This window comes from Bos javanicus, chromosome 14 (genome assembly GCF_032452875.1).
Source record: "Bos javanicus breed banteng chromosome 14, ARS-OSU_banteng_1.0, whole genome shotgun sequence".
NCBI lineage: Eukaryota > Metazoa > Chordata > Mammalia > Artiodactyla > Bovidae > Bos > Bos javanicus.
Genome location: NC_083881.1, coordinates 7,624,418 through 7,647,992, shown reverse-complemented (window position 1 = coordinate 7,647,992; position 23,575 = coordinate 7,624,418). Strand labels below are relative to the sequence as shown.

The window sequence follows — 23,575 nt, the reverse complement described above, 5'->3', positions numbered from 1 at the left end:
TCCAACTGATGGCCCAAGGTGCTGGGGTAAACATGAGACAAAACACACACAATCCTTCTCCTTGAGAAGTAAGAGGGTGGAAGACAGGAAGAAGAGGAGGGGAGGCCTTGGGTGGCCTGCATGTGGCAAGGATGGATGGCTTCCCTGGGGGAAGTTAGATGGATTTGAAGGGCTCACTCAAGAGACCCCCTGGTAGGCATGTGGAACCCAGAAAAAGTGGTTGCAGGCTTCTGTCCAGGAGATGAATGGCTTGACTGGGTGCGGGAGTGTCCACGTGGGTCTCTACAGAACCAGTCCCAGAGCCAGCATTTTAATCCCCCAGGGCCGGAGAAACACGCAAAGCATCAGCTAAGTACAAAGACTCCTGCCTCCCTGTCTGTCTTCTTTCCTCTTGGCTGCTGACCCTGGAGGGCCAGAAACAGCAGAGAGAGTGCTGAGGGGCTGCCTAGCCTGCAGAGTCCAAAACTCACTGGGTCCATTTTCTTACTACACGTTCCCAAGTCAGGGCTCAGCCTTGACTGATCAGATTGGTGTGAGATGGAAGTTTAAACGTCACTATGGAACCATAATTATTCCTGAAAGTGACCTTAAAGATCACAGTTCTATCAGAGGTACCATTCAGGCGTGGGAAAGGGATGATAGACCGTCTGAGGCAGGCTCTTTTGTAATTGTACCCTACCAAATTTAGCCGTTCAATAGAGTAATTACCAAAAAAGAGTGATGCTCATAAAAGCATCCTCCCAGAGTTCGTCTGTTGTTTGCTTCCAGTTTTAGACATGGAGATATTCAATCTTCTAGTGTATTTCTATTATAGCATGCATCATTTTGCAAAAGTGTTTTTCACTGCTTCCTGAACCATGGTTCACAGGGGCTCACTGTACTGCATTAGACAATGGGATTCAGAGTTGGATGAGGCATTTCTGACCCAGTGAGCTCTGGCCAGCTTGAGAGACCTGCAATCCAATGATGGCAGGAGCCCTTGGACACCTACAAGAGCGGAGTGCTTTTGAATACTCCAAGACAGGTCCTGAGCCAGACTTTGGGTGAGCAGGGAAAGCTTCCTGGAAGAGTAGGTTTCTTTCTTTTTTAAGCTTTAAAATTTACTTTTCGAAAGTAAGTAAATTTGAAATAAGACATTCAAATCTCCTTCTATGGGCATTGTTTAACAAAAATAGTGAATGGTTAAGAGTAACTTCTATGAGTATAACAAAGACTTTAATTTAGTTCTTCCCTGGTTTTCCCTATTCATCTTTGTTTTTTAAATGCATTTATAAATTTATACATTTATAAGTATATATTGCATTACATACAATATATGATTTTATACATGCATATATTTTTTCCTTTATTGCCTTTCCATTTCCCTTCCCAGTAGTCACACTATCTCCCTTTATTTTTTTTAATTTTATATATTTTATATATATGTATATATATACATATATCGGAGAAGGCAATGGCACCCCATTCCAGTACTTTTGCCTAGAAAATCCCATGGATGGAGGAGCCTGGTGGGCTGCAGTCCATGGGGTCGCTAGAGTCGGACACAACTGAGCGACTTCACTTTCACTTTTCACTTTCATGCATTGGAGAAGGAAATGGCAACCCACTCCAGTGTTCTTGCCTGGAGAATCCCAGGGACGGGGAAGCCTGGTGGGCTGCCGTTTATGGGCTCGCACAGAGTTGGACATGACTGAAGCGACTTAGCAGCAGCAGCAGCAGCATATGCATATATGGGCTTCTCTGGTAGCTCAACTGGTAAAGAATCTGTCTGCAATGCAGGAGACCCCAGTTCATTTCCTGGGTCAGGAAGATCCCCTGGAAAAGGGATAAATTACCCACTTCAGTATTCTTGGACTTCCCTGGTGGCTCAGATGGTAAAGAATTTGCCTGCAATGTGGGAGACCTGGGTTCAGCTCCTGGGTTGGGAAGATCCCCTGGAGAATGTAGGAGAAGTAGGCATGGCAAGCTACTCCAGTATTCTACTCCTCTGTCCACATGGACAGAGGAGCCTGGCGGGCTACAGACCATGGGGTCGCAAAGAGCCGGACATGACTGAGCGATTAAGCATATATATATATATATTTTTTTTTTTTCAGATTCTTTCTGGAAGAGTAGATTTCTAAGCTGATTCCTCTTCAGCAAGTAGAAATTATCAGAAAAGAGAGCAGAGCACAAGAATAGACTGGAGGTGCAAAGGCCAGGAAGGTTTGGGAGAAGTGTACCGTGTGGCTGGAAGGGGACGTGTACCGGGAAAGAAATGAAAAGAAGCAGGAATGATGAGTTATGGGCAGACAGCTGATCTTCTCTTAGGTTTTGTTCAAGGCTTCTTCCTTGTGAAGAAGGTAGGTGAGACTTCCACTACAGACAGATATGTAAAAGTGTACGACATGGTCAGATCGTGTTGCTGATAAAGCACTTGTAACAGCTTGGAGAATGAAGGGTGTGGGTTGGTGGGAGAACAGTGATGCTCATTCTAGAGGGTGGGAAACAAGATGGGCTGCAGCTGCCTTAATCCAGAAGAGAAGATGGACCTGAACCAAGGAGATGGTTGTCGGCATTAAACAGGTGAGGTTCAGGAGCAGACATTACTTGTCCCATTTGCAGAGAGGAAAAGTGGTCTTCGGAAAGCATAAGAAACTTATGGTCCCCAAATTAAATTAGATTATTGCATTCTTATCCCTGTGGTCTCTAGAGAGGAGGAGGTGGAGGAAATGGAGCAAAGAGGTAGAAAAGAATAGAACTGAAGGGAAAACAAAATATAATGTCATCAAGATAAGCATGGATTCACCAGTGATTTATCACGTTGGCGGAGAACCTTTTCTGTGTGTACTAATGAAATGGGGGAGACCCAGGCATGTAAAATGGAACTCTGCCTTTGGTTGTTCTTATTGGTGACTCAGCCTCTCCAGTTCCTTAAGGTGTGACTAGTCATTTTATGTTGTCAGATTTCTACCCTGATAAAGAGCAGGATAAGATCTGTGCAGTTTTCATGGAAGTGTGTTTCCCTGATCACATAGATCATCCCTCTGCCCCATGGCCTTAAAATGATCCTGAACTGTAAAATCTTAATGATATTCCCCTGACCCCAGAAATGTGTTTTTCACCCCTCATAGCTTTAGATACTTGGAAATGAGCTTCAGGAGCATCAAGCTGGGTGTCAAAAGGGGAAATCCACTGTTCGTTTTGTTAGTCATTACTTTTTAATCTCAGTATACTCACATTTCTAATTGGCATCATAAAATGTCTCTGGAGAGAGAGACACTCAAAACACTTAGTAGCTATAATGGTCCTGGATAAAAATAATGAGCTGAAAAAAAAAAACCCTTTAGTTTAAAAAATATGCTTTTCCTTAAATGGTAAAATCCATTAGAAATAAGTGGAAAGGGGTTCACATTCAATGCATATCTTTTATGGGCCAGTTGTGTTGCATATATCACTCTCAAAATAATTCACAGAACAGGATGCTAAGTTAGGTAATATTGATCTCATTATAAAGAGGGAGAAATGGAAGCTTAAGAGATTTTAGTGACATGCCTAGGATCAAGCTGTTATGACTCTGGAGTAAATGCTCTTTCTGTGACATTGGACTCTGATTCCAGACCAAGGTCAATGCCACTGGCAGGTGGTTGGTTTATGGGTTTAGCTGCAGTGGAGAAATTTAGGTTGGATGCCAGGAAGAACCTCCTGATCATTAAATGGTGGAATGTATGAATAAAATTACAGATGGCTTTTACTTATTATTTTGATTATGACTATAGGGGTTGCCAGAGCGATTTCCTTGAGAAATAGTTTGCAGCCCCGTGCCCACTGTGGTGCCAGTACAGTTCCATAATTATAATCATTACTGATCATCTTCTGTGTGCTTAGTCGCCCAATCATGCCCGACTCTTGGTGACCCCATGGACTGTAACCCACAGGGCTCTTCTGTCCATGGGATTCTCCAGGCAAGGATACTGGAATGGGCTGCCATTTCCTCCTCCAGGGGATCTTCCCAACCCAGGGGACAAACCCAGGTCTCCCACATTGTAGGTGGATTCTTTGCCATCTGAGCCACTAGGGAAGCCCAAACATCTTCTGGGCATCTTCTGAGCATTATCAGAGTAGATGTTTCCAAAGATGACCAACTCTTTGGAATAAGCATTATAGTTTCCATTTACAGAATGAGGAGCCAGAATATCAGAGTTACCAAGAGACTTGCTCAAGTTCCCACTGATTAAATATAACTCTGTCTTCCCTGAGGATGTGTGTACTTTGCAATGTCAGGAGGGTCTGAATATGCACTTTTCTCCCTTGATGACAGAAGGATGAATGGTATGAATTCATCAGTTTTCCAATCAACAGGATGGCAGCTCTTCCATGATGATTTCCATATAATAAAACAACCTATGAGGATTAGATGTTGGCCTACTTTACCAGGGAAGAACCTGGGTGAGATATTCAAGGAATCCCTGCAGCTTTCGCAGGGATCCCTTGCAAGGATGTGTCCTTTTCTTTTGCAGATCAGAAGAACCTCCACATCCCTTGGTGCTGACCCAAGATAAGTGCTCAACAGAAGCCTCCCTCCCTACCTCTTGGAGTCTTCAGTCTCATTACATCCCAGTTAACTTGACCCTCTCCTCAGTTCCCATGCACTGCCTTGCTTCAGCCTCATATCTCCTCTCCTTGAATTCCAGCCTTCAGAATCTCTCCACTGAAATTGGTCCTCCACTTTCCTGCCAAACTAATCTTTTAATTTAAAAAAAAATTATTTTTAGTTTCTTTTTTAATAAATGCACATTCATTCTAGAAAAGCTTGAAAACAAACACACAAAATCATCACAGAGAAAAACCAAAATTAGATTTTGGACTATTTCCTTCCAGTTGTTCCGATGTGAACATCTTTACAATAGCTGGAATTAAATATCGGTTGTTACTAGGGTGGGCGGGATACTGGAGTCCAAAGAGATTCAACATCAAATGAAAGAACCAAATGGGAGAGACCAAGCTGTCCTTCCTGCCTCCCTACCCAGAGGGAATCAGGACCTATGACAGTAAAGTTTAATATGGATATTTTTCTGCATGTCCAGCCAGAGAGTCCCTAAGACCAGGTGCAGAACCTTCCAATAAAAAAACTATTATTTTTTTCATAATATTTTCTTAAATTCATCCATGCAAGAAAATGATTCTTCCCGCTAATGGAAGGTTTGTCTATGTGATTTGCTTTGACCGATAAAATAAAAGTGGAAGTAATATGCACCAAAGCTATTGAACGTTTTAAGATGTTCCCTGATCTCTCTTTTCTCTCTGTTTTGAATTAGGTCTGTCCTGGGTAGGGGCTGCTCCTTAGTCTTGGTGTGAATAGGTGTGGAACAGAAATGTGCCCTACTTGTAGCTTGAGGTGAAGATGATTGTGAGCAAGAAATGAACGTTTGTTGTTGTAATCCACCAAGATTTTTTGGGGGCAGGGTCATTTGTTACTGCAGCATAAGCCTAAGCTGACAGATACACTTCTGTTATGTCATGCAAAATAGACACATAAATCCAGGGCAAATTTAAGGCTGAAGATTGGGAAAGTCATAATAAAACATTTGAATTATATTCAAGGACATGAGGCGGATGAGAGTGTAAGACATGCTAGGAAAGAGCATGTTCTTGCTCAAGTGGAAATTGGTCTAAGGGAGGAACCAAGAAGATGAGACACACCATTGACAGCGTGAGCCATGGGTTATCCAACGCTTCCAGTACACCAGTAGTTCTGCTACGTGAGGTCCCCTCAAGTTCCAGAAGCAGATGCCCATTATTAGCAGGATTTTAAAGATCAGGGTTTTGAGGGTAGGGACGTTAGAAACTAACACACTCACAAAGCTCACGCATAGCAGAACTGTAATTCATACACAGGTCTCTCTCACGCCAGCATCTGCCCACTCTCACTCGTAAGAGTAGATTCCTGACCAGGTTACCTGCAGGACTGCTGACCAAAAGGTAGCTCCTGACTTTGCTCAATGTTATGTTACTTGGATGGGAGGGGAGTTTGGGGAAGAATGGATATGTATACATATGGCTGAGTCCCTTTGCTGTTCACCTGAAAGTATCACTGCGTTGTTCATCAGCTACACTCCAGTATAAAATAAAAAGTTAAAACACAAACAAACAAGAAAAGGCATCTCTTGACCTGGGCAACCGAGGCAGGTGATATGGCAAGATTCATTATAGCAACTAGCAGACCCTGAAAGCGCTGGTCCTTTTTTCATTTTGAGGGAAATCGCTCAAGGAAATGTTTGATGGGTTTGTCACGGTTCCAAAGTATAGATTTGAAATTAGAGGCAATATAAGAATGTAAGGTGATGAAAATTATATCTGCTCACATCCTCAGGATTTTTTTTTTTTTCTGGTTAAAAAAGTAAAACCAAATCCTATTCATTATAATTAGTTGGAAAGTGAAAGTGAAGTCGCTCAGTCATGTCCAACTGTTTGTGACCCCATGGACTGTAGCCTACCAGGCTCCTCCATCCATGGGATTTTCCAGGCAAGAGTACTGGAGTAGGTTGCCATTTCCTTCTCCAGAGTATCTTCCCAACCCAGGGATGAAACCCGGGTCTCCCGCATTGTAGGCAGACACTTTACCATCTGAGCCACCAGGGAAGTCTAAAATTAGTTGGAGGGCAAGTGGAAAGAATCCAGTTGGAAGCAGCTTATGCAGGAGGGAGAATTCCTGGGAAGAGACTGGTGTCGCGCCCAGCACCAGGAGGTGGATGTATGGCGGGCCTTTAGGGACATGAGGGTCAGAGCCTAAGACACAGCAGGACTCTTTCCAGCCTGCTCTTGGCTCTGCTTCTCTTCAAAAAACAGTTCTTTCTTCTCTGTTCTGGCCTTGTCCATGTGTGCATGCTCAGCTGCTCAGTTGTGTCCGACCCTTAGCGACCCCATAGACTGCAGCCCCTCAGCCTGCTCTGTCCATGGGATTATCTTGGCAAGAATACTGGTGTGGGTTGCCGTTTCCTTCTCCAGGGGATCTTCCTGACCCAGGGATTGAACCCGTGTCTCCGGCTCCTGCATTGACAGGTGGATTCTTTGCTCCTGGGCCACCTGGGAAGCTCAACAAATTTCAATAAAGACTTTAAAAGTGGTCCATATGTGTATATATATATATATATATTTTTTTTTTAAAAGCTTTAAAAAATGCAGGCATATACACATACAAAGTGATTTCTTTAACACAGTAAGCTTAACATGCCACCACCCTGGTTAATTCTTTGCTGACTCTTGACTCTTGAGTAAGACCCAGACTCTTTGACAGAGAAAATGTGGCCTTGAGCTAGCTGGCCCTTGTCCTTTTGACATGTTTCCATCTGAAACTGTCAGCAGATTCATCTGATTGAAGTTTGTTCAGATTCATTTATTTACCGACTCATTCATTACACATTTACTAAGGTAGGCCCTGGAAATACAGAAATGAGTAAGACTTCTCTTTTTTTTTTTGCTCAGGAAATTCACAGCCTCCCAGCAGAAGGAAATGAGTAAATATCCAGAGGGCAGGGAATGCTGTGGTAAAGGGAAACTCCTCTCAGGTACCTGACGGTGTGCAAACCTTAAGAGCCTTGCAGAGTTGAGAGGTCAGCAGTGGGACAGCCCTGTTGTAACTCGATTTGGCTCAGAGAGCAAAGCACTGGTAAATCTCATCCTCCTCGCTTTCAACTCTTCCAGGAAATGGGCACCTAGATTTTTATGCCAAGGCTGCCGCGCCTTCTCCTCCTCTTTGCTGTCCATTTATTTTAGCTTCCCCCAGGGCCCAGGAGAGGAAGGGTGGAAAAAAGGAGTCCATGCCTTTGCTGCATGGGCACCCTGCCCCCTGCCCTCCAGCTGGTGCTGCCAGGGGACAGGTGGGTCCCCTTGCACCAGTTCCTCCAGCCGCTTCTGTTCCATTCCCGACATCATGAAACTGAATAAATCAGGCCTGTCTGCCACGTGTCTGGGCCATTACGCCCTTGTCAAATTGACATGCCACTTTTCCAGTTGTTGAGTTGCCTTCTGTGTGTGTAATTGCAAAAAAAAAAAAAAGGACCTTTTTCCTTTTGGGTCCATTGCTTCTTTAATAATGGAGCCACATGAAGAAAATTCATCTAGTGAAATTAACTATGGAGAGAATTCAGTGCCTTTGCCCCAGTGCTGGCACCCAGGTCATTCTGATAGTAGCAGACCAAAGAGGCTCCTGCTCCTCAGATGAGTGGGGGGTCTGGGGGATCAGGTCAGGAGTGAGGGAGGTCTGTGGACTCTGGGACGGGTGTGTGTGTGCGCGTGTGTGCATGAGTATTTGTGCATTCACACCTGTGGATGCCTGTCTTTGGATGTGTGCTCTTATGTCCTTGCGCGTGAGTACAGATATGTTTACATACAGACCTGTGGGCCACAGGATGTGCTTGAATGAAGGTGACGATCCAACACAGGTTTCAGGAAGGCAAGAACTCATTACCACATACATTTATTTACCAACTGCCAAGTATATTGCATTCTGACTCTTGTGCCAGCGTCTGAGCTAGCACTGGGGAATTTAAAAAGGAGTAAGTTCAAGTTTCTACCCTCAAGCAATACATGCAGAGAAGAGCAGGATTTCTCAACACCCACACAATCATTTGGGGCCAGTTAGTTCTCTGTTGGGGGACAGGGCTGTCTTGAACACTCAGGTGTTCAGCAGCATCTCTGACTTCCACCCTTTACTCCCAGCTGTGACTATCAAATGCCCCCCAGGCAATGCCCGGTGTCAGCTGTGGGGGGCGCAATTGCTCCCAGCTGAGAAGCACTGCTGCAGGTAAAGACAAGCAGGTAATTTTGCCAGGCATAGAGGGAGTACTTTACTTTTTTTAAAATTTTTTTATTAATTTTTATTGGAGTACAGTTGCTTTACATTGCTGTGTTAGTTTCTAGTGTACAGCAAAAGTGAATCAGCTCTACGTATATATATATATGCTCAGTTCAGTTCAGTCGTTCAGTCATGTCCAACTCTTTGTGATCCCCTGGACTGCAGCACGCCAGGCCTCCCTGTCCATCACCAACTCCCAGAGTTTACTCAAACTCATGCCCATTGAGTCGGTGATGCCATCCAACCATCTCATCCTCTGTCATCCCCTTCTCTTCCCACCTTCAATCTTCCCCAGCATCAGGGTCTTCTCAAATGAACCAGTTCTTTGCATTAGGTGGCCAAAGTATTGGAGTTTCAGCCTCAGCATCAGTCCCTCCAATGAATATTCAGGACTGATTTCCTTTAGGATGGACTGGTTGGATCTCCTTGCAGTCCGAGGGACTCTGAAGATATATGTAACCCCTCTTTTTTTGGATTTCCTTCCTGTTTACACCACCACAGAGCACTGAGTAGACTTCCCTGCTCTATACAGTTGCTTCTCGTTAGTTCTCTATTATGCATAGCAGTGTATATATGTCAACCCTGATCTCCCAGTTCAGGGAGTACTTTAAACGAGACTTGGGCCAATGCTCTGGGAGCAGAGAGGGAAGGACGAGGCACTCTGTCCTTATCAATGAAAGGGGATAAGGAAGAGCAAGGACATTTGAAAAGGGAGGTCTTATTATCCCAGGCGACTTGAGCACTCAGAGTATGACTCTTCTGTAAGGCAGGGCTGGATGGCTCAGGGTGTGGAGAGGCTGGGGCCAAATCAGCTTGCAGCCAGACCGCTAGATGGTGCGGGGTGGGGAGACACAGACCCTGTGCTTCTGTCCAGGGTGGAGCCGAGGGTGGGGTTGGGAGTGCACAGGCCCAGCCTCTGGACTGTGGCTTCACACAGCGGATGGCACCTACTTACCAGGGACAAGTGAAAACCCGTGGCTCATGGCACTTTGGTCATTAAATGGAAGGCATGAGCACATCCCAGGTCTCTCAGTCTGGGTCTGGTGGAGGTGGTCCACTTCCTCTGTGGGCGGGGAGATAAATTTGCCCAATCACTGAGGGCTGGCCAGTGGCCATCGCTGCCCTCCACACATTCATTCTCCTTCTCCTCTGCAATACATGCAGAGAAGAGCAGGATTTCTCAACACCCACACAATCATTTGGGGCCAGTTAGTTCTCTTTTGAGGGACAGGGAAATAGAAGCTTCTATTTCAGGATGTCTGTTTCACATCCTGTTTCCACTATGAAGACTTAGGGCAAGCCCTTCCCTTTGCTCTTCGCATTTCTGTTTTCCAAATGCTCTGGTGATGATGTCACACTATGGGAGCTTTGCTCTCAGGCCTGTGGGGAACAAGGTCACCAATGGAGGTCAAGGGTCAGGTGTCACCTGTCTGTCACCGCAGGGAGGGATGGGCCTCTGGAAAGAACTCCCAGGGAAGAAGGACTGACTTGCCTTGCTCTGACTTTCCTTTCTTGTATCTGAAGATACGTGCAATTACAAAAAGAGGGTAATGTAATCCACTCCTTGTACCCAGCCCCACCTTTGCAAATGGACCCCTGTTATCTAAATAAAGTATAACCTATGATTTTACACAAAGTAGATGGATGTGGTGGGTGGAAGTGGATTCCTCAGGAGACCCCCCGAAGTCTTGGGGTAGAGATCCCCACTTCTTATAGTCACTGTGACCCAAGGAAGACAGAGGAGGGTTCAGGGGACCCTGGGGATGCTCTCAAGGGTGGTCAACTTTGAGGGGAAAACTGATTCCTTTGGAGCTTCCCTGGTGGCTCAGGTGGTAAAGAATCCACCTGCAATGCAGGAGACCCAGGTTCAATCCCACGGTCGGGAAGATCACCTGAAGAAGGGAATGGCAACCCACTCCGGTATTCTTGCCTGGAGAATCCCATGGACAGAGGAGTCTGGTGGGCTACAGTCCACAGGGTTGCAAAGAATCAGACATGACTAAGCAACTAACACTGGGAGCTGCTGAGAACTGTATGGTTCAGCCAACCCAGGACACAGAAGGGGAATGGTACCGAAGGACCTGGGAGAGACCCTCTCTGTGCCTGGTGCATCCACATAGCTTCATGTCTGTGCCCCCGCCAGGACCAACACCCTGCCCAGCACACACAAGGTCCTCAGACAATGCTGTGGTTCATAGAACATGCTCGTTTAGTCAGATCTATGCCACTGACTCCCTTTGTGATCTTGAAAACTCTTCACTGCTTCCATCTGTAAAGTGGGGATTTCAGTACTGACCTTGAGTGTTTTGAAGATTGAAACTTGAAAAGGATAAAAGAAAGGAACTGAAGGAAAGAGGACTGCACCTCTGTTACTACTTCTCGAATATTCCAAATGTTAATTCAGAGGCTGAAAGGGCCATTTTTCCCACGGGCATTATCAGTGCTAATAGTTATCTCTGCTGTACCAACAGATGTTGTCCTCTGGGGCCCAGGGGAGTTCTTTACATCTGGAATTTTAAAAATACAGCCTGTAAATATTAAAAAATTTTCCTGAATTTGTCTTTGTGTCAATCAAGTTGTTCAGAGCCTGCAAGGATGTCATGATGTGGAGGTCATGGTTGAGACAGAAGCTAGGTGGTCCTGGTGGGAGCAGATCTTTGGCCCTTGTAAGTCAGACTGTTTCTTTCCCCCTTTTTTCCCTTAGTTCTTCTTCTTCTTCTTTTTAACTCTTTTGGCCATGCATGTGGGATCTTAGTTCCCTTACCAGGAATCAAACCCATGTCCCCTGCATTGGCAACTCAGTGTCTTAACCAGGGACCCCCAGAGAAGCCCCTCCCTTAGTTCTCATTGACTATGTCCCAGCAAAGATTGAGGGGAGCAAGGACAGGACTCTGAGGCTTTTCCTGAGGCTGACCTGCAGGCAGCAAAGATAGGGGGCAGGGGGTGTTTAATAGTTTCCAATGGCTGCTGTAAAAATTACTGCAGACTTAATGGCTTAAAACACACGCATTCAGCAAAGTTATCTCCAATTTATTTTCAAACAATTTAGAAAAAAAGTCATAAAATATATAGGGAGAAATGTAAAGAATTGGTGAATCAGGATAAAGAGTTCTTTGTGTGATCCTTGCAACTCTTCAATAAATTTGATACTATGAAATTCTTTTTAAGTTTAAATCAACTATATTTCTAAATCAAACCCCCTAAAATGAAATTTTAAAAGCATGCTAATTTACCAAATTGTAAAACACTTAGAAATGGTGGCTCAGAGGTTAAAGCCCCTGCCTGCAATGCGGGAGACCTGGGTTCGATCCCTGGGTCCGGAAGATCTCCTGGAGAAGGAAATGGCAACCCACTCCAGTATTCTTGCCTGGAGAATCCCATGGATGGAAGAGCCTGGTGGGTTACAGTCCATGGGGTCGCAAAGAGTCGGACACAACTGAGCGACTTCACTTTTCTTTCTTTCTAGAAATATATTTAATAAAAGATATACTACCTCTAGGCTTCCCAGGCAGTGCTAGTAGTAAAGAACCTGCATGTCAATGTAGGAGAGGCTCGGTTTTGATCCCTGGGTTGGTAATATCCTGTGGAGGAGGGCATGGCAACCCACTCCAGTATTCTTGCCTGGAGAACCCCCATGGACAGAGGAGCCTGGTGGGCTACAATCCATAGGGTTGCAAAGAGCTGGACACAACTTAGTGACTGAACAACAAATACATGTCAGTGCACTGGGTGACATGTTGGTGACAGGCATCATTAAGCCCTTCCTTCCCCATCATTAAATTTTGCCTCCTGCAGACTGTGGCCCCGGTCCTTCCCATGCAAACCCAACTCTGTCCCTCCAGCGCATCCATCCTCCAGAAAGCCAGCAGAGAGCTCCTTCCAGACCACAGTCTGATTCTGCCAGGTCTTGCTTCATGTAGTTCATGGGCTCCTCCTTGAGGAAGATGTAGAGGCTGTATTCCCATCCATGCGGTTCAAGGTCAATCTTGATTTGATCTCTGCATCCCTCCCGTTGGTCTCCGTGGTGCTGGCTCTTCCCTCTACATCCTTAGGGCCTCTTGCATGTATCTCTGTTACTTCCTCTTCCTGCAGCAGCACCAGGACTCCCAACGGTTGATATATAGAGAGGGCTCTTGGATAGGTGTCAGCATCTTGGTTGACTTCCGGTGGCAGGTTTCTGCCACCACACCCCTGGGCTGCAGAAGGTATGCCTGTGGCACGTGTTTGGACCCTGGAACTACACCGTGGGCTAAGTGTGCTGATGAGGAGTAACTGACACAGCAGGGGCTGGAGGTGGCGTGACCTAATGTGGGGACCACATGCCATCACTAGCTTGCTCTGGTGTGACCACGGACCAGTGACACCTGGGAAAGGGCACCGATGGTCCCCACCTGAAGTGAACTGCAGGGACACTGGATCGACTAGTTTTCCAGTTGTTGGCAAAAGGGCTCAGCTTCTTCATCTCTGCAGTGGAAACGTAACGGTTATTGTGTCACGTGGAGCTAATATGTACACAGTCTCTGGCACGTGGGAGGCTCTCTATATACAGGAATTGTCATTGCATCACTGTGAGTTGGTGTCATTGGTATTCTGCTTTCTGCCATTTGAGCCTCCACAGCCTCTCAGCCCTTCAGGCCAGTCCTTTCTGCTTCTCTCGGGGTCTCCCAGGGATCCAACAATATGGCAGGAGCTACTCTGGTTGTGTCTGCAGTAACAGGACAACTCAGCCTGGGTCTGAGTTAGGACTAGGTCTATGCATATGTGTCTTTTTGTATTTTATAAACTCTGGGGGATGGATTTTTTTCTTCATGGGCTGCATGCAAACCATCACAAGGTACCCAGAATGTGCCCTGTTCCTGTTCATTAAACACACACACTCATTCTCAAGATCCATCTTGATTTGAATTCAGCTATCACTCCTGGCCCCACTCCGGGGCTCCAGGCTCTCTGGTAGACTTCACATGCGTGTGGGTTTAATGGTCATGACCGCCCGCGGGTCAGATGTTATGATCGTCACCTGATGGAAGGGGAAGTGCAGCCTGGGAGGGTGCTCCTTCCGGAGAGGGGGTGGGGGAGGCACTGCATGCAGCCCCCTCCCCTGACCTTGGTCGACAAGTCAGGGGCACGCAGAAGGCTGGAACAGGAGCCACAGGAGCATATTTTCTGGGTGGGAATGATTTGGTTCTCCTCATTTCTGTAACCGTATAAAATGCATTTATTTCCTCAGCCTGGTGATCACGATTTTCATTTCTTCTTTGAAAATGCTTCTGTAGCAATAGCCGGTTGAGAAGATTTACTGCTGGAATGAAAACTCCAAGAAGGTGAAATTAGAAACAAGCTGCTGGAGTAGAATATTGTTTCTTGTAGTAGAGCAGGGCTGCTGCTTGGGAAATGCTGGGGCCTATGGGATAAAGAGGGTTTTCCGGGTGGCGCAGTGGTAAAGAATACACTTGTCAATGCAGGAGACACAGGAGATGCAGGTTTGATCCTTGAGTTGGGAAGATCCCCTGGAGAAGGAAATGGCAACTTGCTCCAGTATTCTTGCCTGGAAAATTCCATGGAGACAGAAGGCTGCGGGCCGCAGTCCAGGGAGTTGCAAAGAGTCAGACATGACGGAGTGACTGAGCACACACACACATGGGTAAAGATGAGGAAGGAGCCTAGGGGAGACCCCAACTCCAATCACCTCTATTGTTGGCAGGACTGTTGGTCTCTTTGGGGCCTCTGACACCCCCCTCACACACATACATGTTAGGAAGGCTACATACTTTCCTACCTATTCTCCAGCTTTTGTTTTCAGGGATAATGGAAGACTGCAGTTGTACAAAGATAGTAGGCAGCTTGAAATAAGCACACTGCACTATGTAATTCTGAGAAGAGAAACGGTGGTTGGCATTTAGGAGAAGGGAAAAAGCAGAGCAGAGGGCATCTTCTGGGAAGTGAGCAGGTGGGTGGAAAAATAAGCAAAAAACAAGGATGTGTGATATAGTCCCACAGGAAGAGCACAGGCTTTCAAGCCAGATACAAGTCCTCCTCCATCCCTCCTTAGGGGCATGGCCTCAGTTAACTCATCTGTAAAATGGGACGAGATAATAGCACCGATTCACCAAGTTATCATCAGGATCCAATAAGAGGGCATTTAGAACATGCAGCCTGTTAGAACAATGCCTGGTGTATAGCAAGGCTTCAGGAAAAAAAAAAAGCCAGTTGCTATTCTAAGTGAATTAAAATATCTGCGTAAGGTTGGTAAGAGTTAAGAATGCTTAAGCCCAGAATGGTTTCTCATTTGCAAACCATCATCAGATTTTTTCAAGGAATGTTTACTTTGTATCTCAAATTCTGGGAAATCACATGAAAGCATAAGAGGGAAAAATTTTGTGTATTTTAATTGTATTTATTTTTGACTGTGCTGGGTCTTCATTGCAGTGAGGGAGCTTCTTGCTTCTGTGGCTTCTCTTGCTGCACAGCATGAGCTCTAGGTACTTGGGCTTCATCGAGGGGGTACACAGGCTTAGTTGCCCCATGGCATGTGGGATCTTCCAGGATCAAGGGTACCTAGGTACCCTGCATTGGCAGGGGGATTCTTAACCACTGAAGCAGCAGGGAAGTCCGAGGAAAGACTTTTATGTGTTTGAAAGGAAGGATCAATCATCCACTAGGCGGGGAGGATATGGTGTTATAGTTTTTAAAAGAACCCTGAACTCACATAACATGAGACCCAAGTCATGGCGTTCAGTAAGAGGATATCACTTAAATCGATCCAGAAAGGGTCTTTGCCAGCCTCTGAGCTAACCTCCTTGCTTTCCATTGTACAACTGAGGAAACAGCCTCAGAGACACAGAGACAGTTAAGACGCAAAGCCAACAGGGTTTGAGCCAGGCCCTAGTACCTCTCTTCCCAGAGCACAAGGCATTCAGAAAGTGGGGAACCATTTTCCCCCTAATTAAACATGTCAGTGTAGTTATCAGCTAGAAAACATAATAAATCCATTTTCCAGATGCTTCTTGCTCCTGGGTTCTTCCAGATATACATTCAGATATCAAACCAGAAAGGGGTTCCTTGGGGGCTCAGTGGTAATGAACCCCCATTCCAAGCAGGAGTTGAGGGTTTGATCCCCTGGTAGGGACAGTCTCTTGGAGGAAGAAATGGCAACCCACACCAGTATTCTTGCCTGGAAAATCCCATGGGCAGAGGAGCCTGGCAGGCTATAGTCCACAGGGTCGCAAAGAGTCGGACACGACGTAGTAACTAAACAACCATGACAACTGAACCAGAGAGAGACAAATACAGCAAAAGAAAGACAAACAGAAAGCTTTTTCTTCTTTGTCAATGAAGTTCCTTCCTGCTCTAACCCTTGACTAGGTCTTGAAGTGTCAGCGGGTGGATTGTGAGAGTGGTCATGTCCGTGGTCCAGATGCAGAGACAGAGGATAAGGGGGGGAGATAATGACTACCTGACCCAGCGAGGGGTGGGGGTTGAGTGTCGGGTGGATTCCAGCAAGGCATCACGGAGCTGAGACCCTCTTTCCCCCAGTGCTGCCTCAGTGCCCCCTCCAGAGAACCCCCTGGCCTCTCTGGTCCTGGCATCCATGTGTCCAGAAGAGTGGCCCTCCTGAACTGTTAGCACCGAGTTTGCAGTGAACAGGAGGAGAAGGATTAAGGTTGCAGCGAAAGACAGATCTGCGTGTCCCAGTGACTATTCTGAAGTTTCGTGGTCTCGAAAGGCGGCCTTGCTCTTCAAGCTTCTTCCCGCATCCCGGTGAGGGGGAGGCCCTGGGACAGGTGAGGGGAGTGGGGACAGGTGGGGGGCTCCTGGGACAGGTGGGGGACCCTGGGACAGGTGGGGGCTCCTGGGACAGGTGGAGGGGCCTGGGACAGGTGGGGGTCCTGGGACAGGTGGGGGCTCCTGGGACAGGTGGGGGACCCTGGGACAGGTGGTGGGGCCTGGGACAGGTGGGGGACCCTGGGACAGGTGGGGAGGGGTTGGGACAGGTGGGGACTGCCTGGGACAGGTGGGGGGGCCTGGGACAGGTGGGGGGCCCTGAGACAGGTGGGGGGCTCCTGGGACAGGTGGGAGGCCCTGAGACAGGTGGGGGGCTCCTGGGACAGGTGGGGGGCCCTGAGACAGGTGGGGGGCTCCTGGGACAGGTGGGGGGCCCTGAGACAGGTGGGGAGGGGTTGGGACAGGTGGGGACTGCCTGGGACAGGTGGGGGGGCCTGGGACAGGTGGGGGGCCTTGGGACAGGTGGGGAGGGGTTGGGACAGGTGGGGACTGCCTGGGACAGGTGGGGGGGCCTGGGACAGGTGGGGGGCCCTGAGACAGGTGGGGGGCCCCTGGGACAGGTGGGGGGCCTCTGGGACAGGTGGGGAGGGGCTGGGACAGGTGGGGACTGCCTGGGACAGGTGGGGGGTCCTGGGACAGGTGGGGGACCCTGGGACAGGTGGGGGGGCCTGGGACAGGTGGGGGACCCTGGGACAGATGTGGGTGCTGGGACAGGTCAGGGGGTGCTGGGACAGGTGACCCCTCACTACACTGTGTCCTCTGTCCTCTTCCCTCTCCCCATTGTGATACTGACCTTTTTGGGTCTTTCATTCTTGATTCTTGCCCCTCCACCACTTCTAGTCTTTGTTTTTCTCCTTAGAAGTGATTGTCTACCATATTAGGATCATGGGATCAGATTTCAGTGATGGAAAATATGGTGGTCCTTTCCAAACACCAAAAGAATGGGTCATAGAGAGTCTTACAAGTGATTATAGAACATAGGGCTTTATAAGAAGATAAAAAAACCTAGGGTGCCTGAAGTCCTCAAGTAAAAAGATGAATGCTTTGATATAAAAACTAAATAATAAAAGAAAATTTTAAATACATGTAGTTTATATATCCACATATATGTAACAAATATTGGTAAGTATTTAAATATATAACATATATACTTATGGAGCTTCTCAGGTGGCTCTAGTGGTAAAGAATCTGCTTGCCAATGCAGGAGATGCAAGAGATGTGGGTTCAATCCCTGGTTTAGGAAGATTCCCTGGAGTAGGAAGTGGCAACCCACTTCAGTATTCTTGCCTCGAGAATTCCGTGGACAGAGGAGCCTGGTGGGGGGAGCTATAGCCCATGGGGTCCCCAAGAGTCAGACAGGACTGAGTACATGCACATGTATGTATATAATTATAGTAATAAAATATTAGCAAGATAATAAGGATGAGATCACTTGTAACCAAAATGTTGATGATATTTATGATACCTGAAAATACCAAAAAAATTTCTTTACAAATATTGATAACATCCATTTGGCATCCCTGCTGCTGCTGCTGCTAAGTCGCTTCAGTCGTGTCCGACTCTGTGTGACCCCATAGACGGCAGCCCACCAGGCTCCCCGTCCCTGGAATTCTCCAGGCAAGAACACTGGAGTGGGTTGCCATTTCCTTCTCCAACGCATGAAAGGGAAAAGTGAAAGGGAAGTTGCTCAGTCATGTCCGACTCTTAGGGACCCCATGGACTGCAGCTTACCGGGCTCCTCCGTCCATGGGATTTTCCAGGTAAGAGTACTGGAGTGGGGTGCCACTGCCCTGGTGCCCCGCAAACAGTTCAGGGCCTCCATCTCTGAGGTCTTGGGGAGGGCTTCATAATGTGTTTTGCAGCAGCTCACAATCTGTACCAATAACTTCCAGCTGCCCCCTGATAAGACTGCAGTCCTAACTCCTTTCAGTGTGGCCGTGTGATCAGCCTTGGCCAGAGATGCGTGAGAAGACGTGACAAAGCTACATCGGATGCAAGCTTTACAGGCCAGTGAGCAACTCACCAGGTTCCCTTCCTCGCTGTCAGTCACTGACCGTGACTCGCACAGTGGCTGCTCTACCTGCCTAGTCCCTGAGTGAGAACAGCACGGGGCAGAGCCCCAGCCAGCTCTTGAGGGACACCTAGTGTAAGCTGGTGCTGTTTACTCGCTAAGCTGTGTCTCAGTCTTTGTGACACCATGGACTACAGCACGCCAGGCTCCTCTGTCCTCCACTGCCTCCTGGAGTTGGCTCAAAATCATGTCCATGGAGTCGGTGATGCTATCTAACCATCTCACCCTCTGTCGTCCCCTTCTCCTGTTACCTTGCATCTTTCCCAGCATCAGGGTCTTTTCCAAGGGGTCAGCTCTTCCCATCAGGTGGCCAAAGCATTGGGGCTTCAGCTTCAGTCCTTCCAAAGAATATTCAGGATTGATTTCCTTTAGGATTGACTGGTTTGATCTTACAGTCCAGCCAAGTGTATAAGAGAAGTAAACCTCGGTGGTTTTAAGCCACGAAGAGTTGGCTTTGTTACACTACACGGCCTAGTCTACTTTCTTTTGTTTTTGGCCACATATTGTGGCTTGCCAGCATGTGGGATCTTAGTTCCCTGACCAGGGGTTGAACCCAGGCCATGGCAGTAAAAGCTCTGAGTCCTAACCACTGGACTGCCAGGGAATTCCTGACCTAGTCTCTTTTGACTGATGCTGCACATGATGTTTCTGGCAGACCCCTGTCCTCTGTTTTGTGTATCCGGCTCTTGACTGCATATTGATTAGTCTTTGTGATCCTGTCTCCCTCCCACCAGGGAGCAATCTCAGCTCAGGGCCCTCAGGTGCTTTATGCACATTTTCCTCCTGTCCCCGTCCTTGAAGCTGAGGGGAAACAGACCCTAAGCCTGGGTGAGCTCTGTGCCATTGCCTTCCCAGGTGCCGCTATGAAGACATCTCCCCTCTGACCCTGCCAGCCCACACCTCCAGCTCTTTACTGTCATTTATGTCAGTAAGTTTTACAAGCATTGTGGTATTGTAAATGTATTCCTCTCAATACTCTTGACCTCCAACGCTGTTGAAAATATAGAGAAGTAAGGGTGTATGTATTGTAATTTCCCCTGTGAGAGTTCCAGTTTGTAAAGGGATGACTATGGTTTGTTAATTTCCCAGAGATGTGAATCCCCCAGGAATATGTTGCGTTTCCACAGTCAAGTTTATCAACCTATCTTTTTCACCACGAAGGTTATTCCAGTTAAGTCTGGGGCATAGAGAGAGTCACCAAAAGTTCAGTTAAGTTTTGAGCCAGAGTTGGGATCTTTAGTGAGAGGATACCATTTCCAGAGACGTCCTTGCTAAGAACCCCCTGAAAACAGAAGAAGCTGGAACAGGGGGTTGTATTTACCTGGTTTATTTGGAAGGTGATCTTGAGAAGCAGGAGTGAGAATGCAGGGCAGGTGGACCAGAGAAGAAGAGAAGCATTAAGGGAGGACCATGAGGCTGCTGCTGCTGGCAGTGGGGGCTCCCTTCCTCCAGAACCTTCTGTGAAACATCCAGGATGCTGGCTGGAATGGTCAGCATAGAGGGCAGGAGGCTCTTGGCTCTCCTGGGGTTACTGCTCAGAGTGGCCCACATCCCTCCAGGGCTGAACTGCTCTTGTCCACAGGCCAGGAGCATGTCCCTGCAGGAGCAGCGTGCCTGCCAAGTGTGGACCAGGTCTTGTTGGCACAGAGTGAGCCAAAGACCCCAGAAACGTCCACACCAGCTGCAGCTGAGATCCAAGCTGAGGCTGACAATGAGAATCAGAATGACGGTCGTGTCTGCTTTGATGCTCTGATGCAATTTGCAATAAAAACGTGCGTGCCCAGTATTTTTAGACAGCACCGTCTTCTGAGAGAGGTAAGCTGGCTGTCAGCCCTGTGGCTGATGTGGGTGAGGTGGGTCGTACAGATGTCCCAGAAGGTGGCAAATCCACTTCCCACCAGCTTCCACGTGGGACTCTCCCAACGCAGCTGTTCTCCATGACTGGGAAACTGAGGCAGTGCACCTCACTTTTCAGGCACTGTTTTCCTGCCATTTTTCTAATTCTTTACTCCAGCCCTTCAGGCCAGCGTGCACTCCTGGCTTCACCTGGACTTGAGTGCCCTTCATCCTGTGTGGCCCTCCCAGACCGTGCTCCTGCTCAGCACAACCTGCCCCTGAGACCCAGTAGAAGGTGTGCCCAGTGAGGCCCCCGCTGTTCTGGTGCAGCAGCAGCGGCCCTCTGCCCTGGGTGCGCGTCCCCGCGTAGCAGGTCTCAGCCGCTCGGAGACGAGTGATCGCAATTACCGCTGGCAGGGTGCTGCTGTGTTCTCGTGGCTTTTTGCAATTTGCCATCTGTAGGAGAGAGATTGATTTTTTAAAATAAACAGGCTTTGTGTAAAATGTATACATATGTATGGTCCCATTAATAGGTTTTGCAAATGTTTTTTTCCCCCCTTGAAGGGTTGTCAGAGCTGGTGCCTCTCTGCAGCTGAGATGCAGGACCTCGTGACTAGGGTTCCACATGAGGGACGAACCTTCTGAACCCCTCTCTCCCCCCATGGAGGACACAGTCTTGGGTGATCTTCCTCCTTGAGAAGCAGTTAATGGGGCTTTTCCATTAAATGGGCTGTGGATGCCTTTCTGCTCTGGGACAGACATACTGTATCCCACCAGGCTCCTCTGTCCATGAGATTCTTCAGGCAAGAATATGGGAGCGGGTTGCCATTTCCTCCTCCAGGGGATCTTCTTGACCCAGGTTCAACCCCTGGGTTGAACTGAAGGCAGATTCTTTATCATCTGAGCCACCAGGGAAGCCCACAACGTCACACATGCATATTGAAATGTACGCATGTGACGGGAACAGCAGCAGTACCTGTATCTGTGGAGTCTCGGTTGACAAAATGCAGCGTGGGTCAGGCTTCCCAGGTGGCTCAGTGGGTAAAGAATCCACCTGCAATGCAGGAGATGCAGGAGACGTGGGTTTGCTTCCTGGGTCGGGAAGATCCCCTGGAGGAGGGCATGGTAACCCACTCCAGTATTCTTGCCTGGAGAATCCCATAGACAGAGGAGCCTGGCGGGCTACAGTCCATGCGGTGTTGAAGAGTCAGACAAGCCAGAAGCAACTGAGCACAAATGCACACACAAAACACGTGTTATAAGTATGACACGGCTGCTCCTGAAAGGGGAGTGGACTGAATTTCCAGATGAGGCACCTTGTTAATAGTTTTATGTGTCCACTTGGTAAGGCTATAGGATCCAGTTATTTAATTAAACCTAATCTAGATGTTTTGGGGAGAAGGAGCCCCTAAGTCTAGCCCAGGCTCTCTCTTCACCCTCTTAGGGTCACCCCATACCATCATCCACAGTCATGACTTCAAATCACCTTTCACTGACCATTTATATCCAGTCCAGACATACCCCTGATGCTCTGACCAGGGGCTGGCAAACTGTAGCACATGAGCCAAACCCAGCCTGTTACTTGCTTTGTAGGTAAAGTTTTACTGAGGCACAGGCATGCTGATGGCTTTATGTGGTAGCTGGGGCCCCTTTCTAGCTACAACAGCACAGCTAAGAAGTTGTAGAAGAGACTGCATGACCCAAAAAGCTGAAAACTGCACTACTTGCCCATTTACAGAACAAACTTTCTGATCCCTGCTGGGGACCCAAACATCCAACTTCCCTACTGAGTTTACCTGTCCTTCCCAAGAGCCAACCCCCCAAACTACCTTCTCATTCTTCTTTCTCAGACCTCCCCCCATTCGCCTCCATCCATTTATCTAGACCAGCAAGCCCAGGGTCACCTCTGACTTTCCCTGCTTTCCTCCTAATCCACCATCCAACTCCTCCTTATAATTGGTATCTTGCCCGCTGCCCCAACACCCACCAGGGGGCCTCTCTGGCATCATCTGCATCAACCTTTACAGCATCTTCTTGCTCCTGCCAGCTTCCCCTCCATCCGCTTGGCAGAGGACCACCCACCCCCGCCCCAAACATCTTTAAAAGGGACCTGGGTGACTTACAGCTTCTCTCTGGAGGGCTTACGTTCTCATGCACTCTCCATGGTCCCCACCAACATTTTTTGAGTCCATGAACATGTGCAGAGCTGGAGCCCTGTCCAGGAGGTCAGGGAAGCAGAGGTAAGGATGACTTCCATGTCCTGTAGAGAAGCTCTCATGGTCCTCAGGGGAGGGGTATAGGATCCCGGACGAGAGGATGGTGGAGTGGCCCCCGCTCCTGGGAAAAGCCCAGGTGAGGCGTGGGGCTTCCCTCTTCCCCTTGGTGCTCTGGTGCAGTGGCCATTCTTTCTGTTCAGACTCACGGTCCCTTTGGGTTGGCCTCTTCTTCCCATCTTTCCTCACTGCTCCTCTTCCACACACCTCTTCATTCCCCACCCTGCCCCAGTTTCCCGCATTCCTCCCCTCTCTCTCTTCGTGCTTCTTATTCCTTCCTTATCCCCTCCCCTCCTCTCTGACTTGCCTCCCCATCCATTCTTCCATCTCCTCCTCTCCCTCTCCTTCAGGTGGGTGGCCCTGAAGTATGTGGTCCCATTACCACACAACCCTTTGCAGTTTTGTCCATCTTATGCAGTTTAAGTCAAATCAATACACTTCCACAAAGCACACACCCAGCCCCTGACTGCCGTGGCTGAGCCTCACATGCACCAGGCACTCACTGAGCAGTGGACACGTGTTGTCTGATACAGTCACAGTATTTCCTTAAAGTGGATATTATCATTTATAGATGAGCAAAGGAATCATACGCAATGCAGTGTATGCAAGCCATTGTGGAGAATGAAAAAAAATTTTTTTTTTCACTTGGTCTGTGGCTCTCCAATCCGAGACACATCACTCAGCAGAGGGTTAAGACAACATCCCAAAGCATGAAATGTACTCTAAAAATGGGGCTTCCCTGGTGGCTCATATGGTAAAGAATCTGCCTGCAATGAA

At 47.9% G+C, this 23,575-nt stretch overlaps 1 protein-coding gene across 1 annotated transcript in view; it reads right to left on the bottom strand.

Moving 5' to 3' along the window:
• Positions 1-20,981, bottom strand: part of LOC133260819 (uncharacterized) — a 155,819-nt gene extending 134,838 nt beyond the window's left edge. Inside the window, exons 1-3 of the mRNA XM_061439550.1 lie at positions 20,736-20,981; positions 20,099-20,303; positions 18,642-18,709 (exon numbers count right to left, since the gene is read on the bottom strand). Of these exons, the coding sequence (XP_061295534.1) occupies positions 18,642-18,709; positions 20,099-20,303; positions 20,736-20,981 (519 nt within the window). The remainder of the gene's footprint in view (positions 1-18,641; positions 18,710-20,098; positions 20,304-20,735) is intronic.
• Between the last annotated feature and the right edge of the window lie 2,594 nt (positions 20,982-23,575).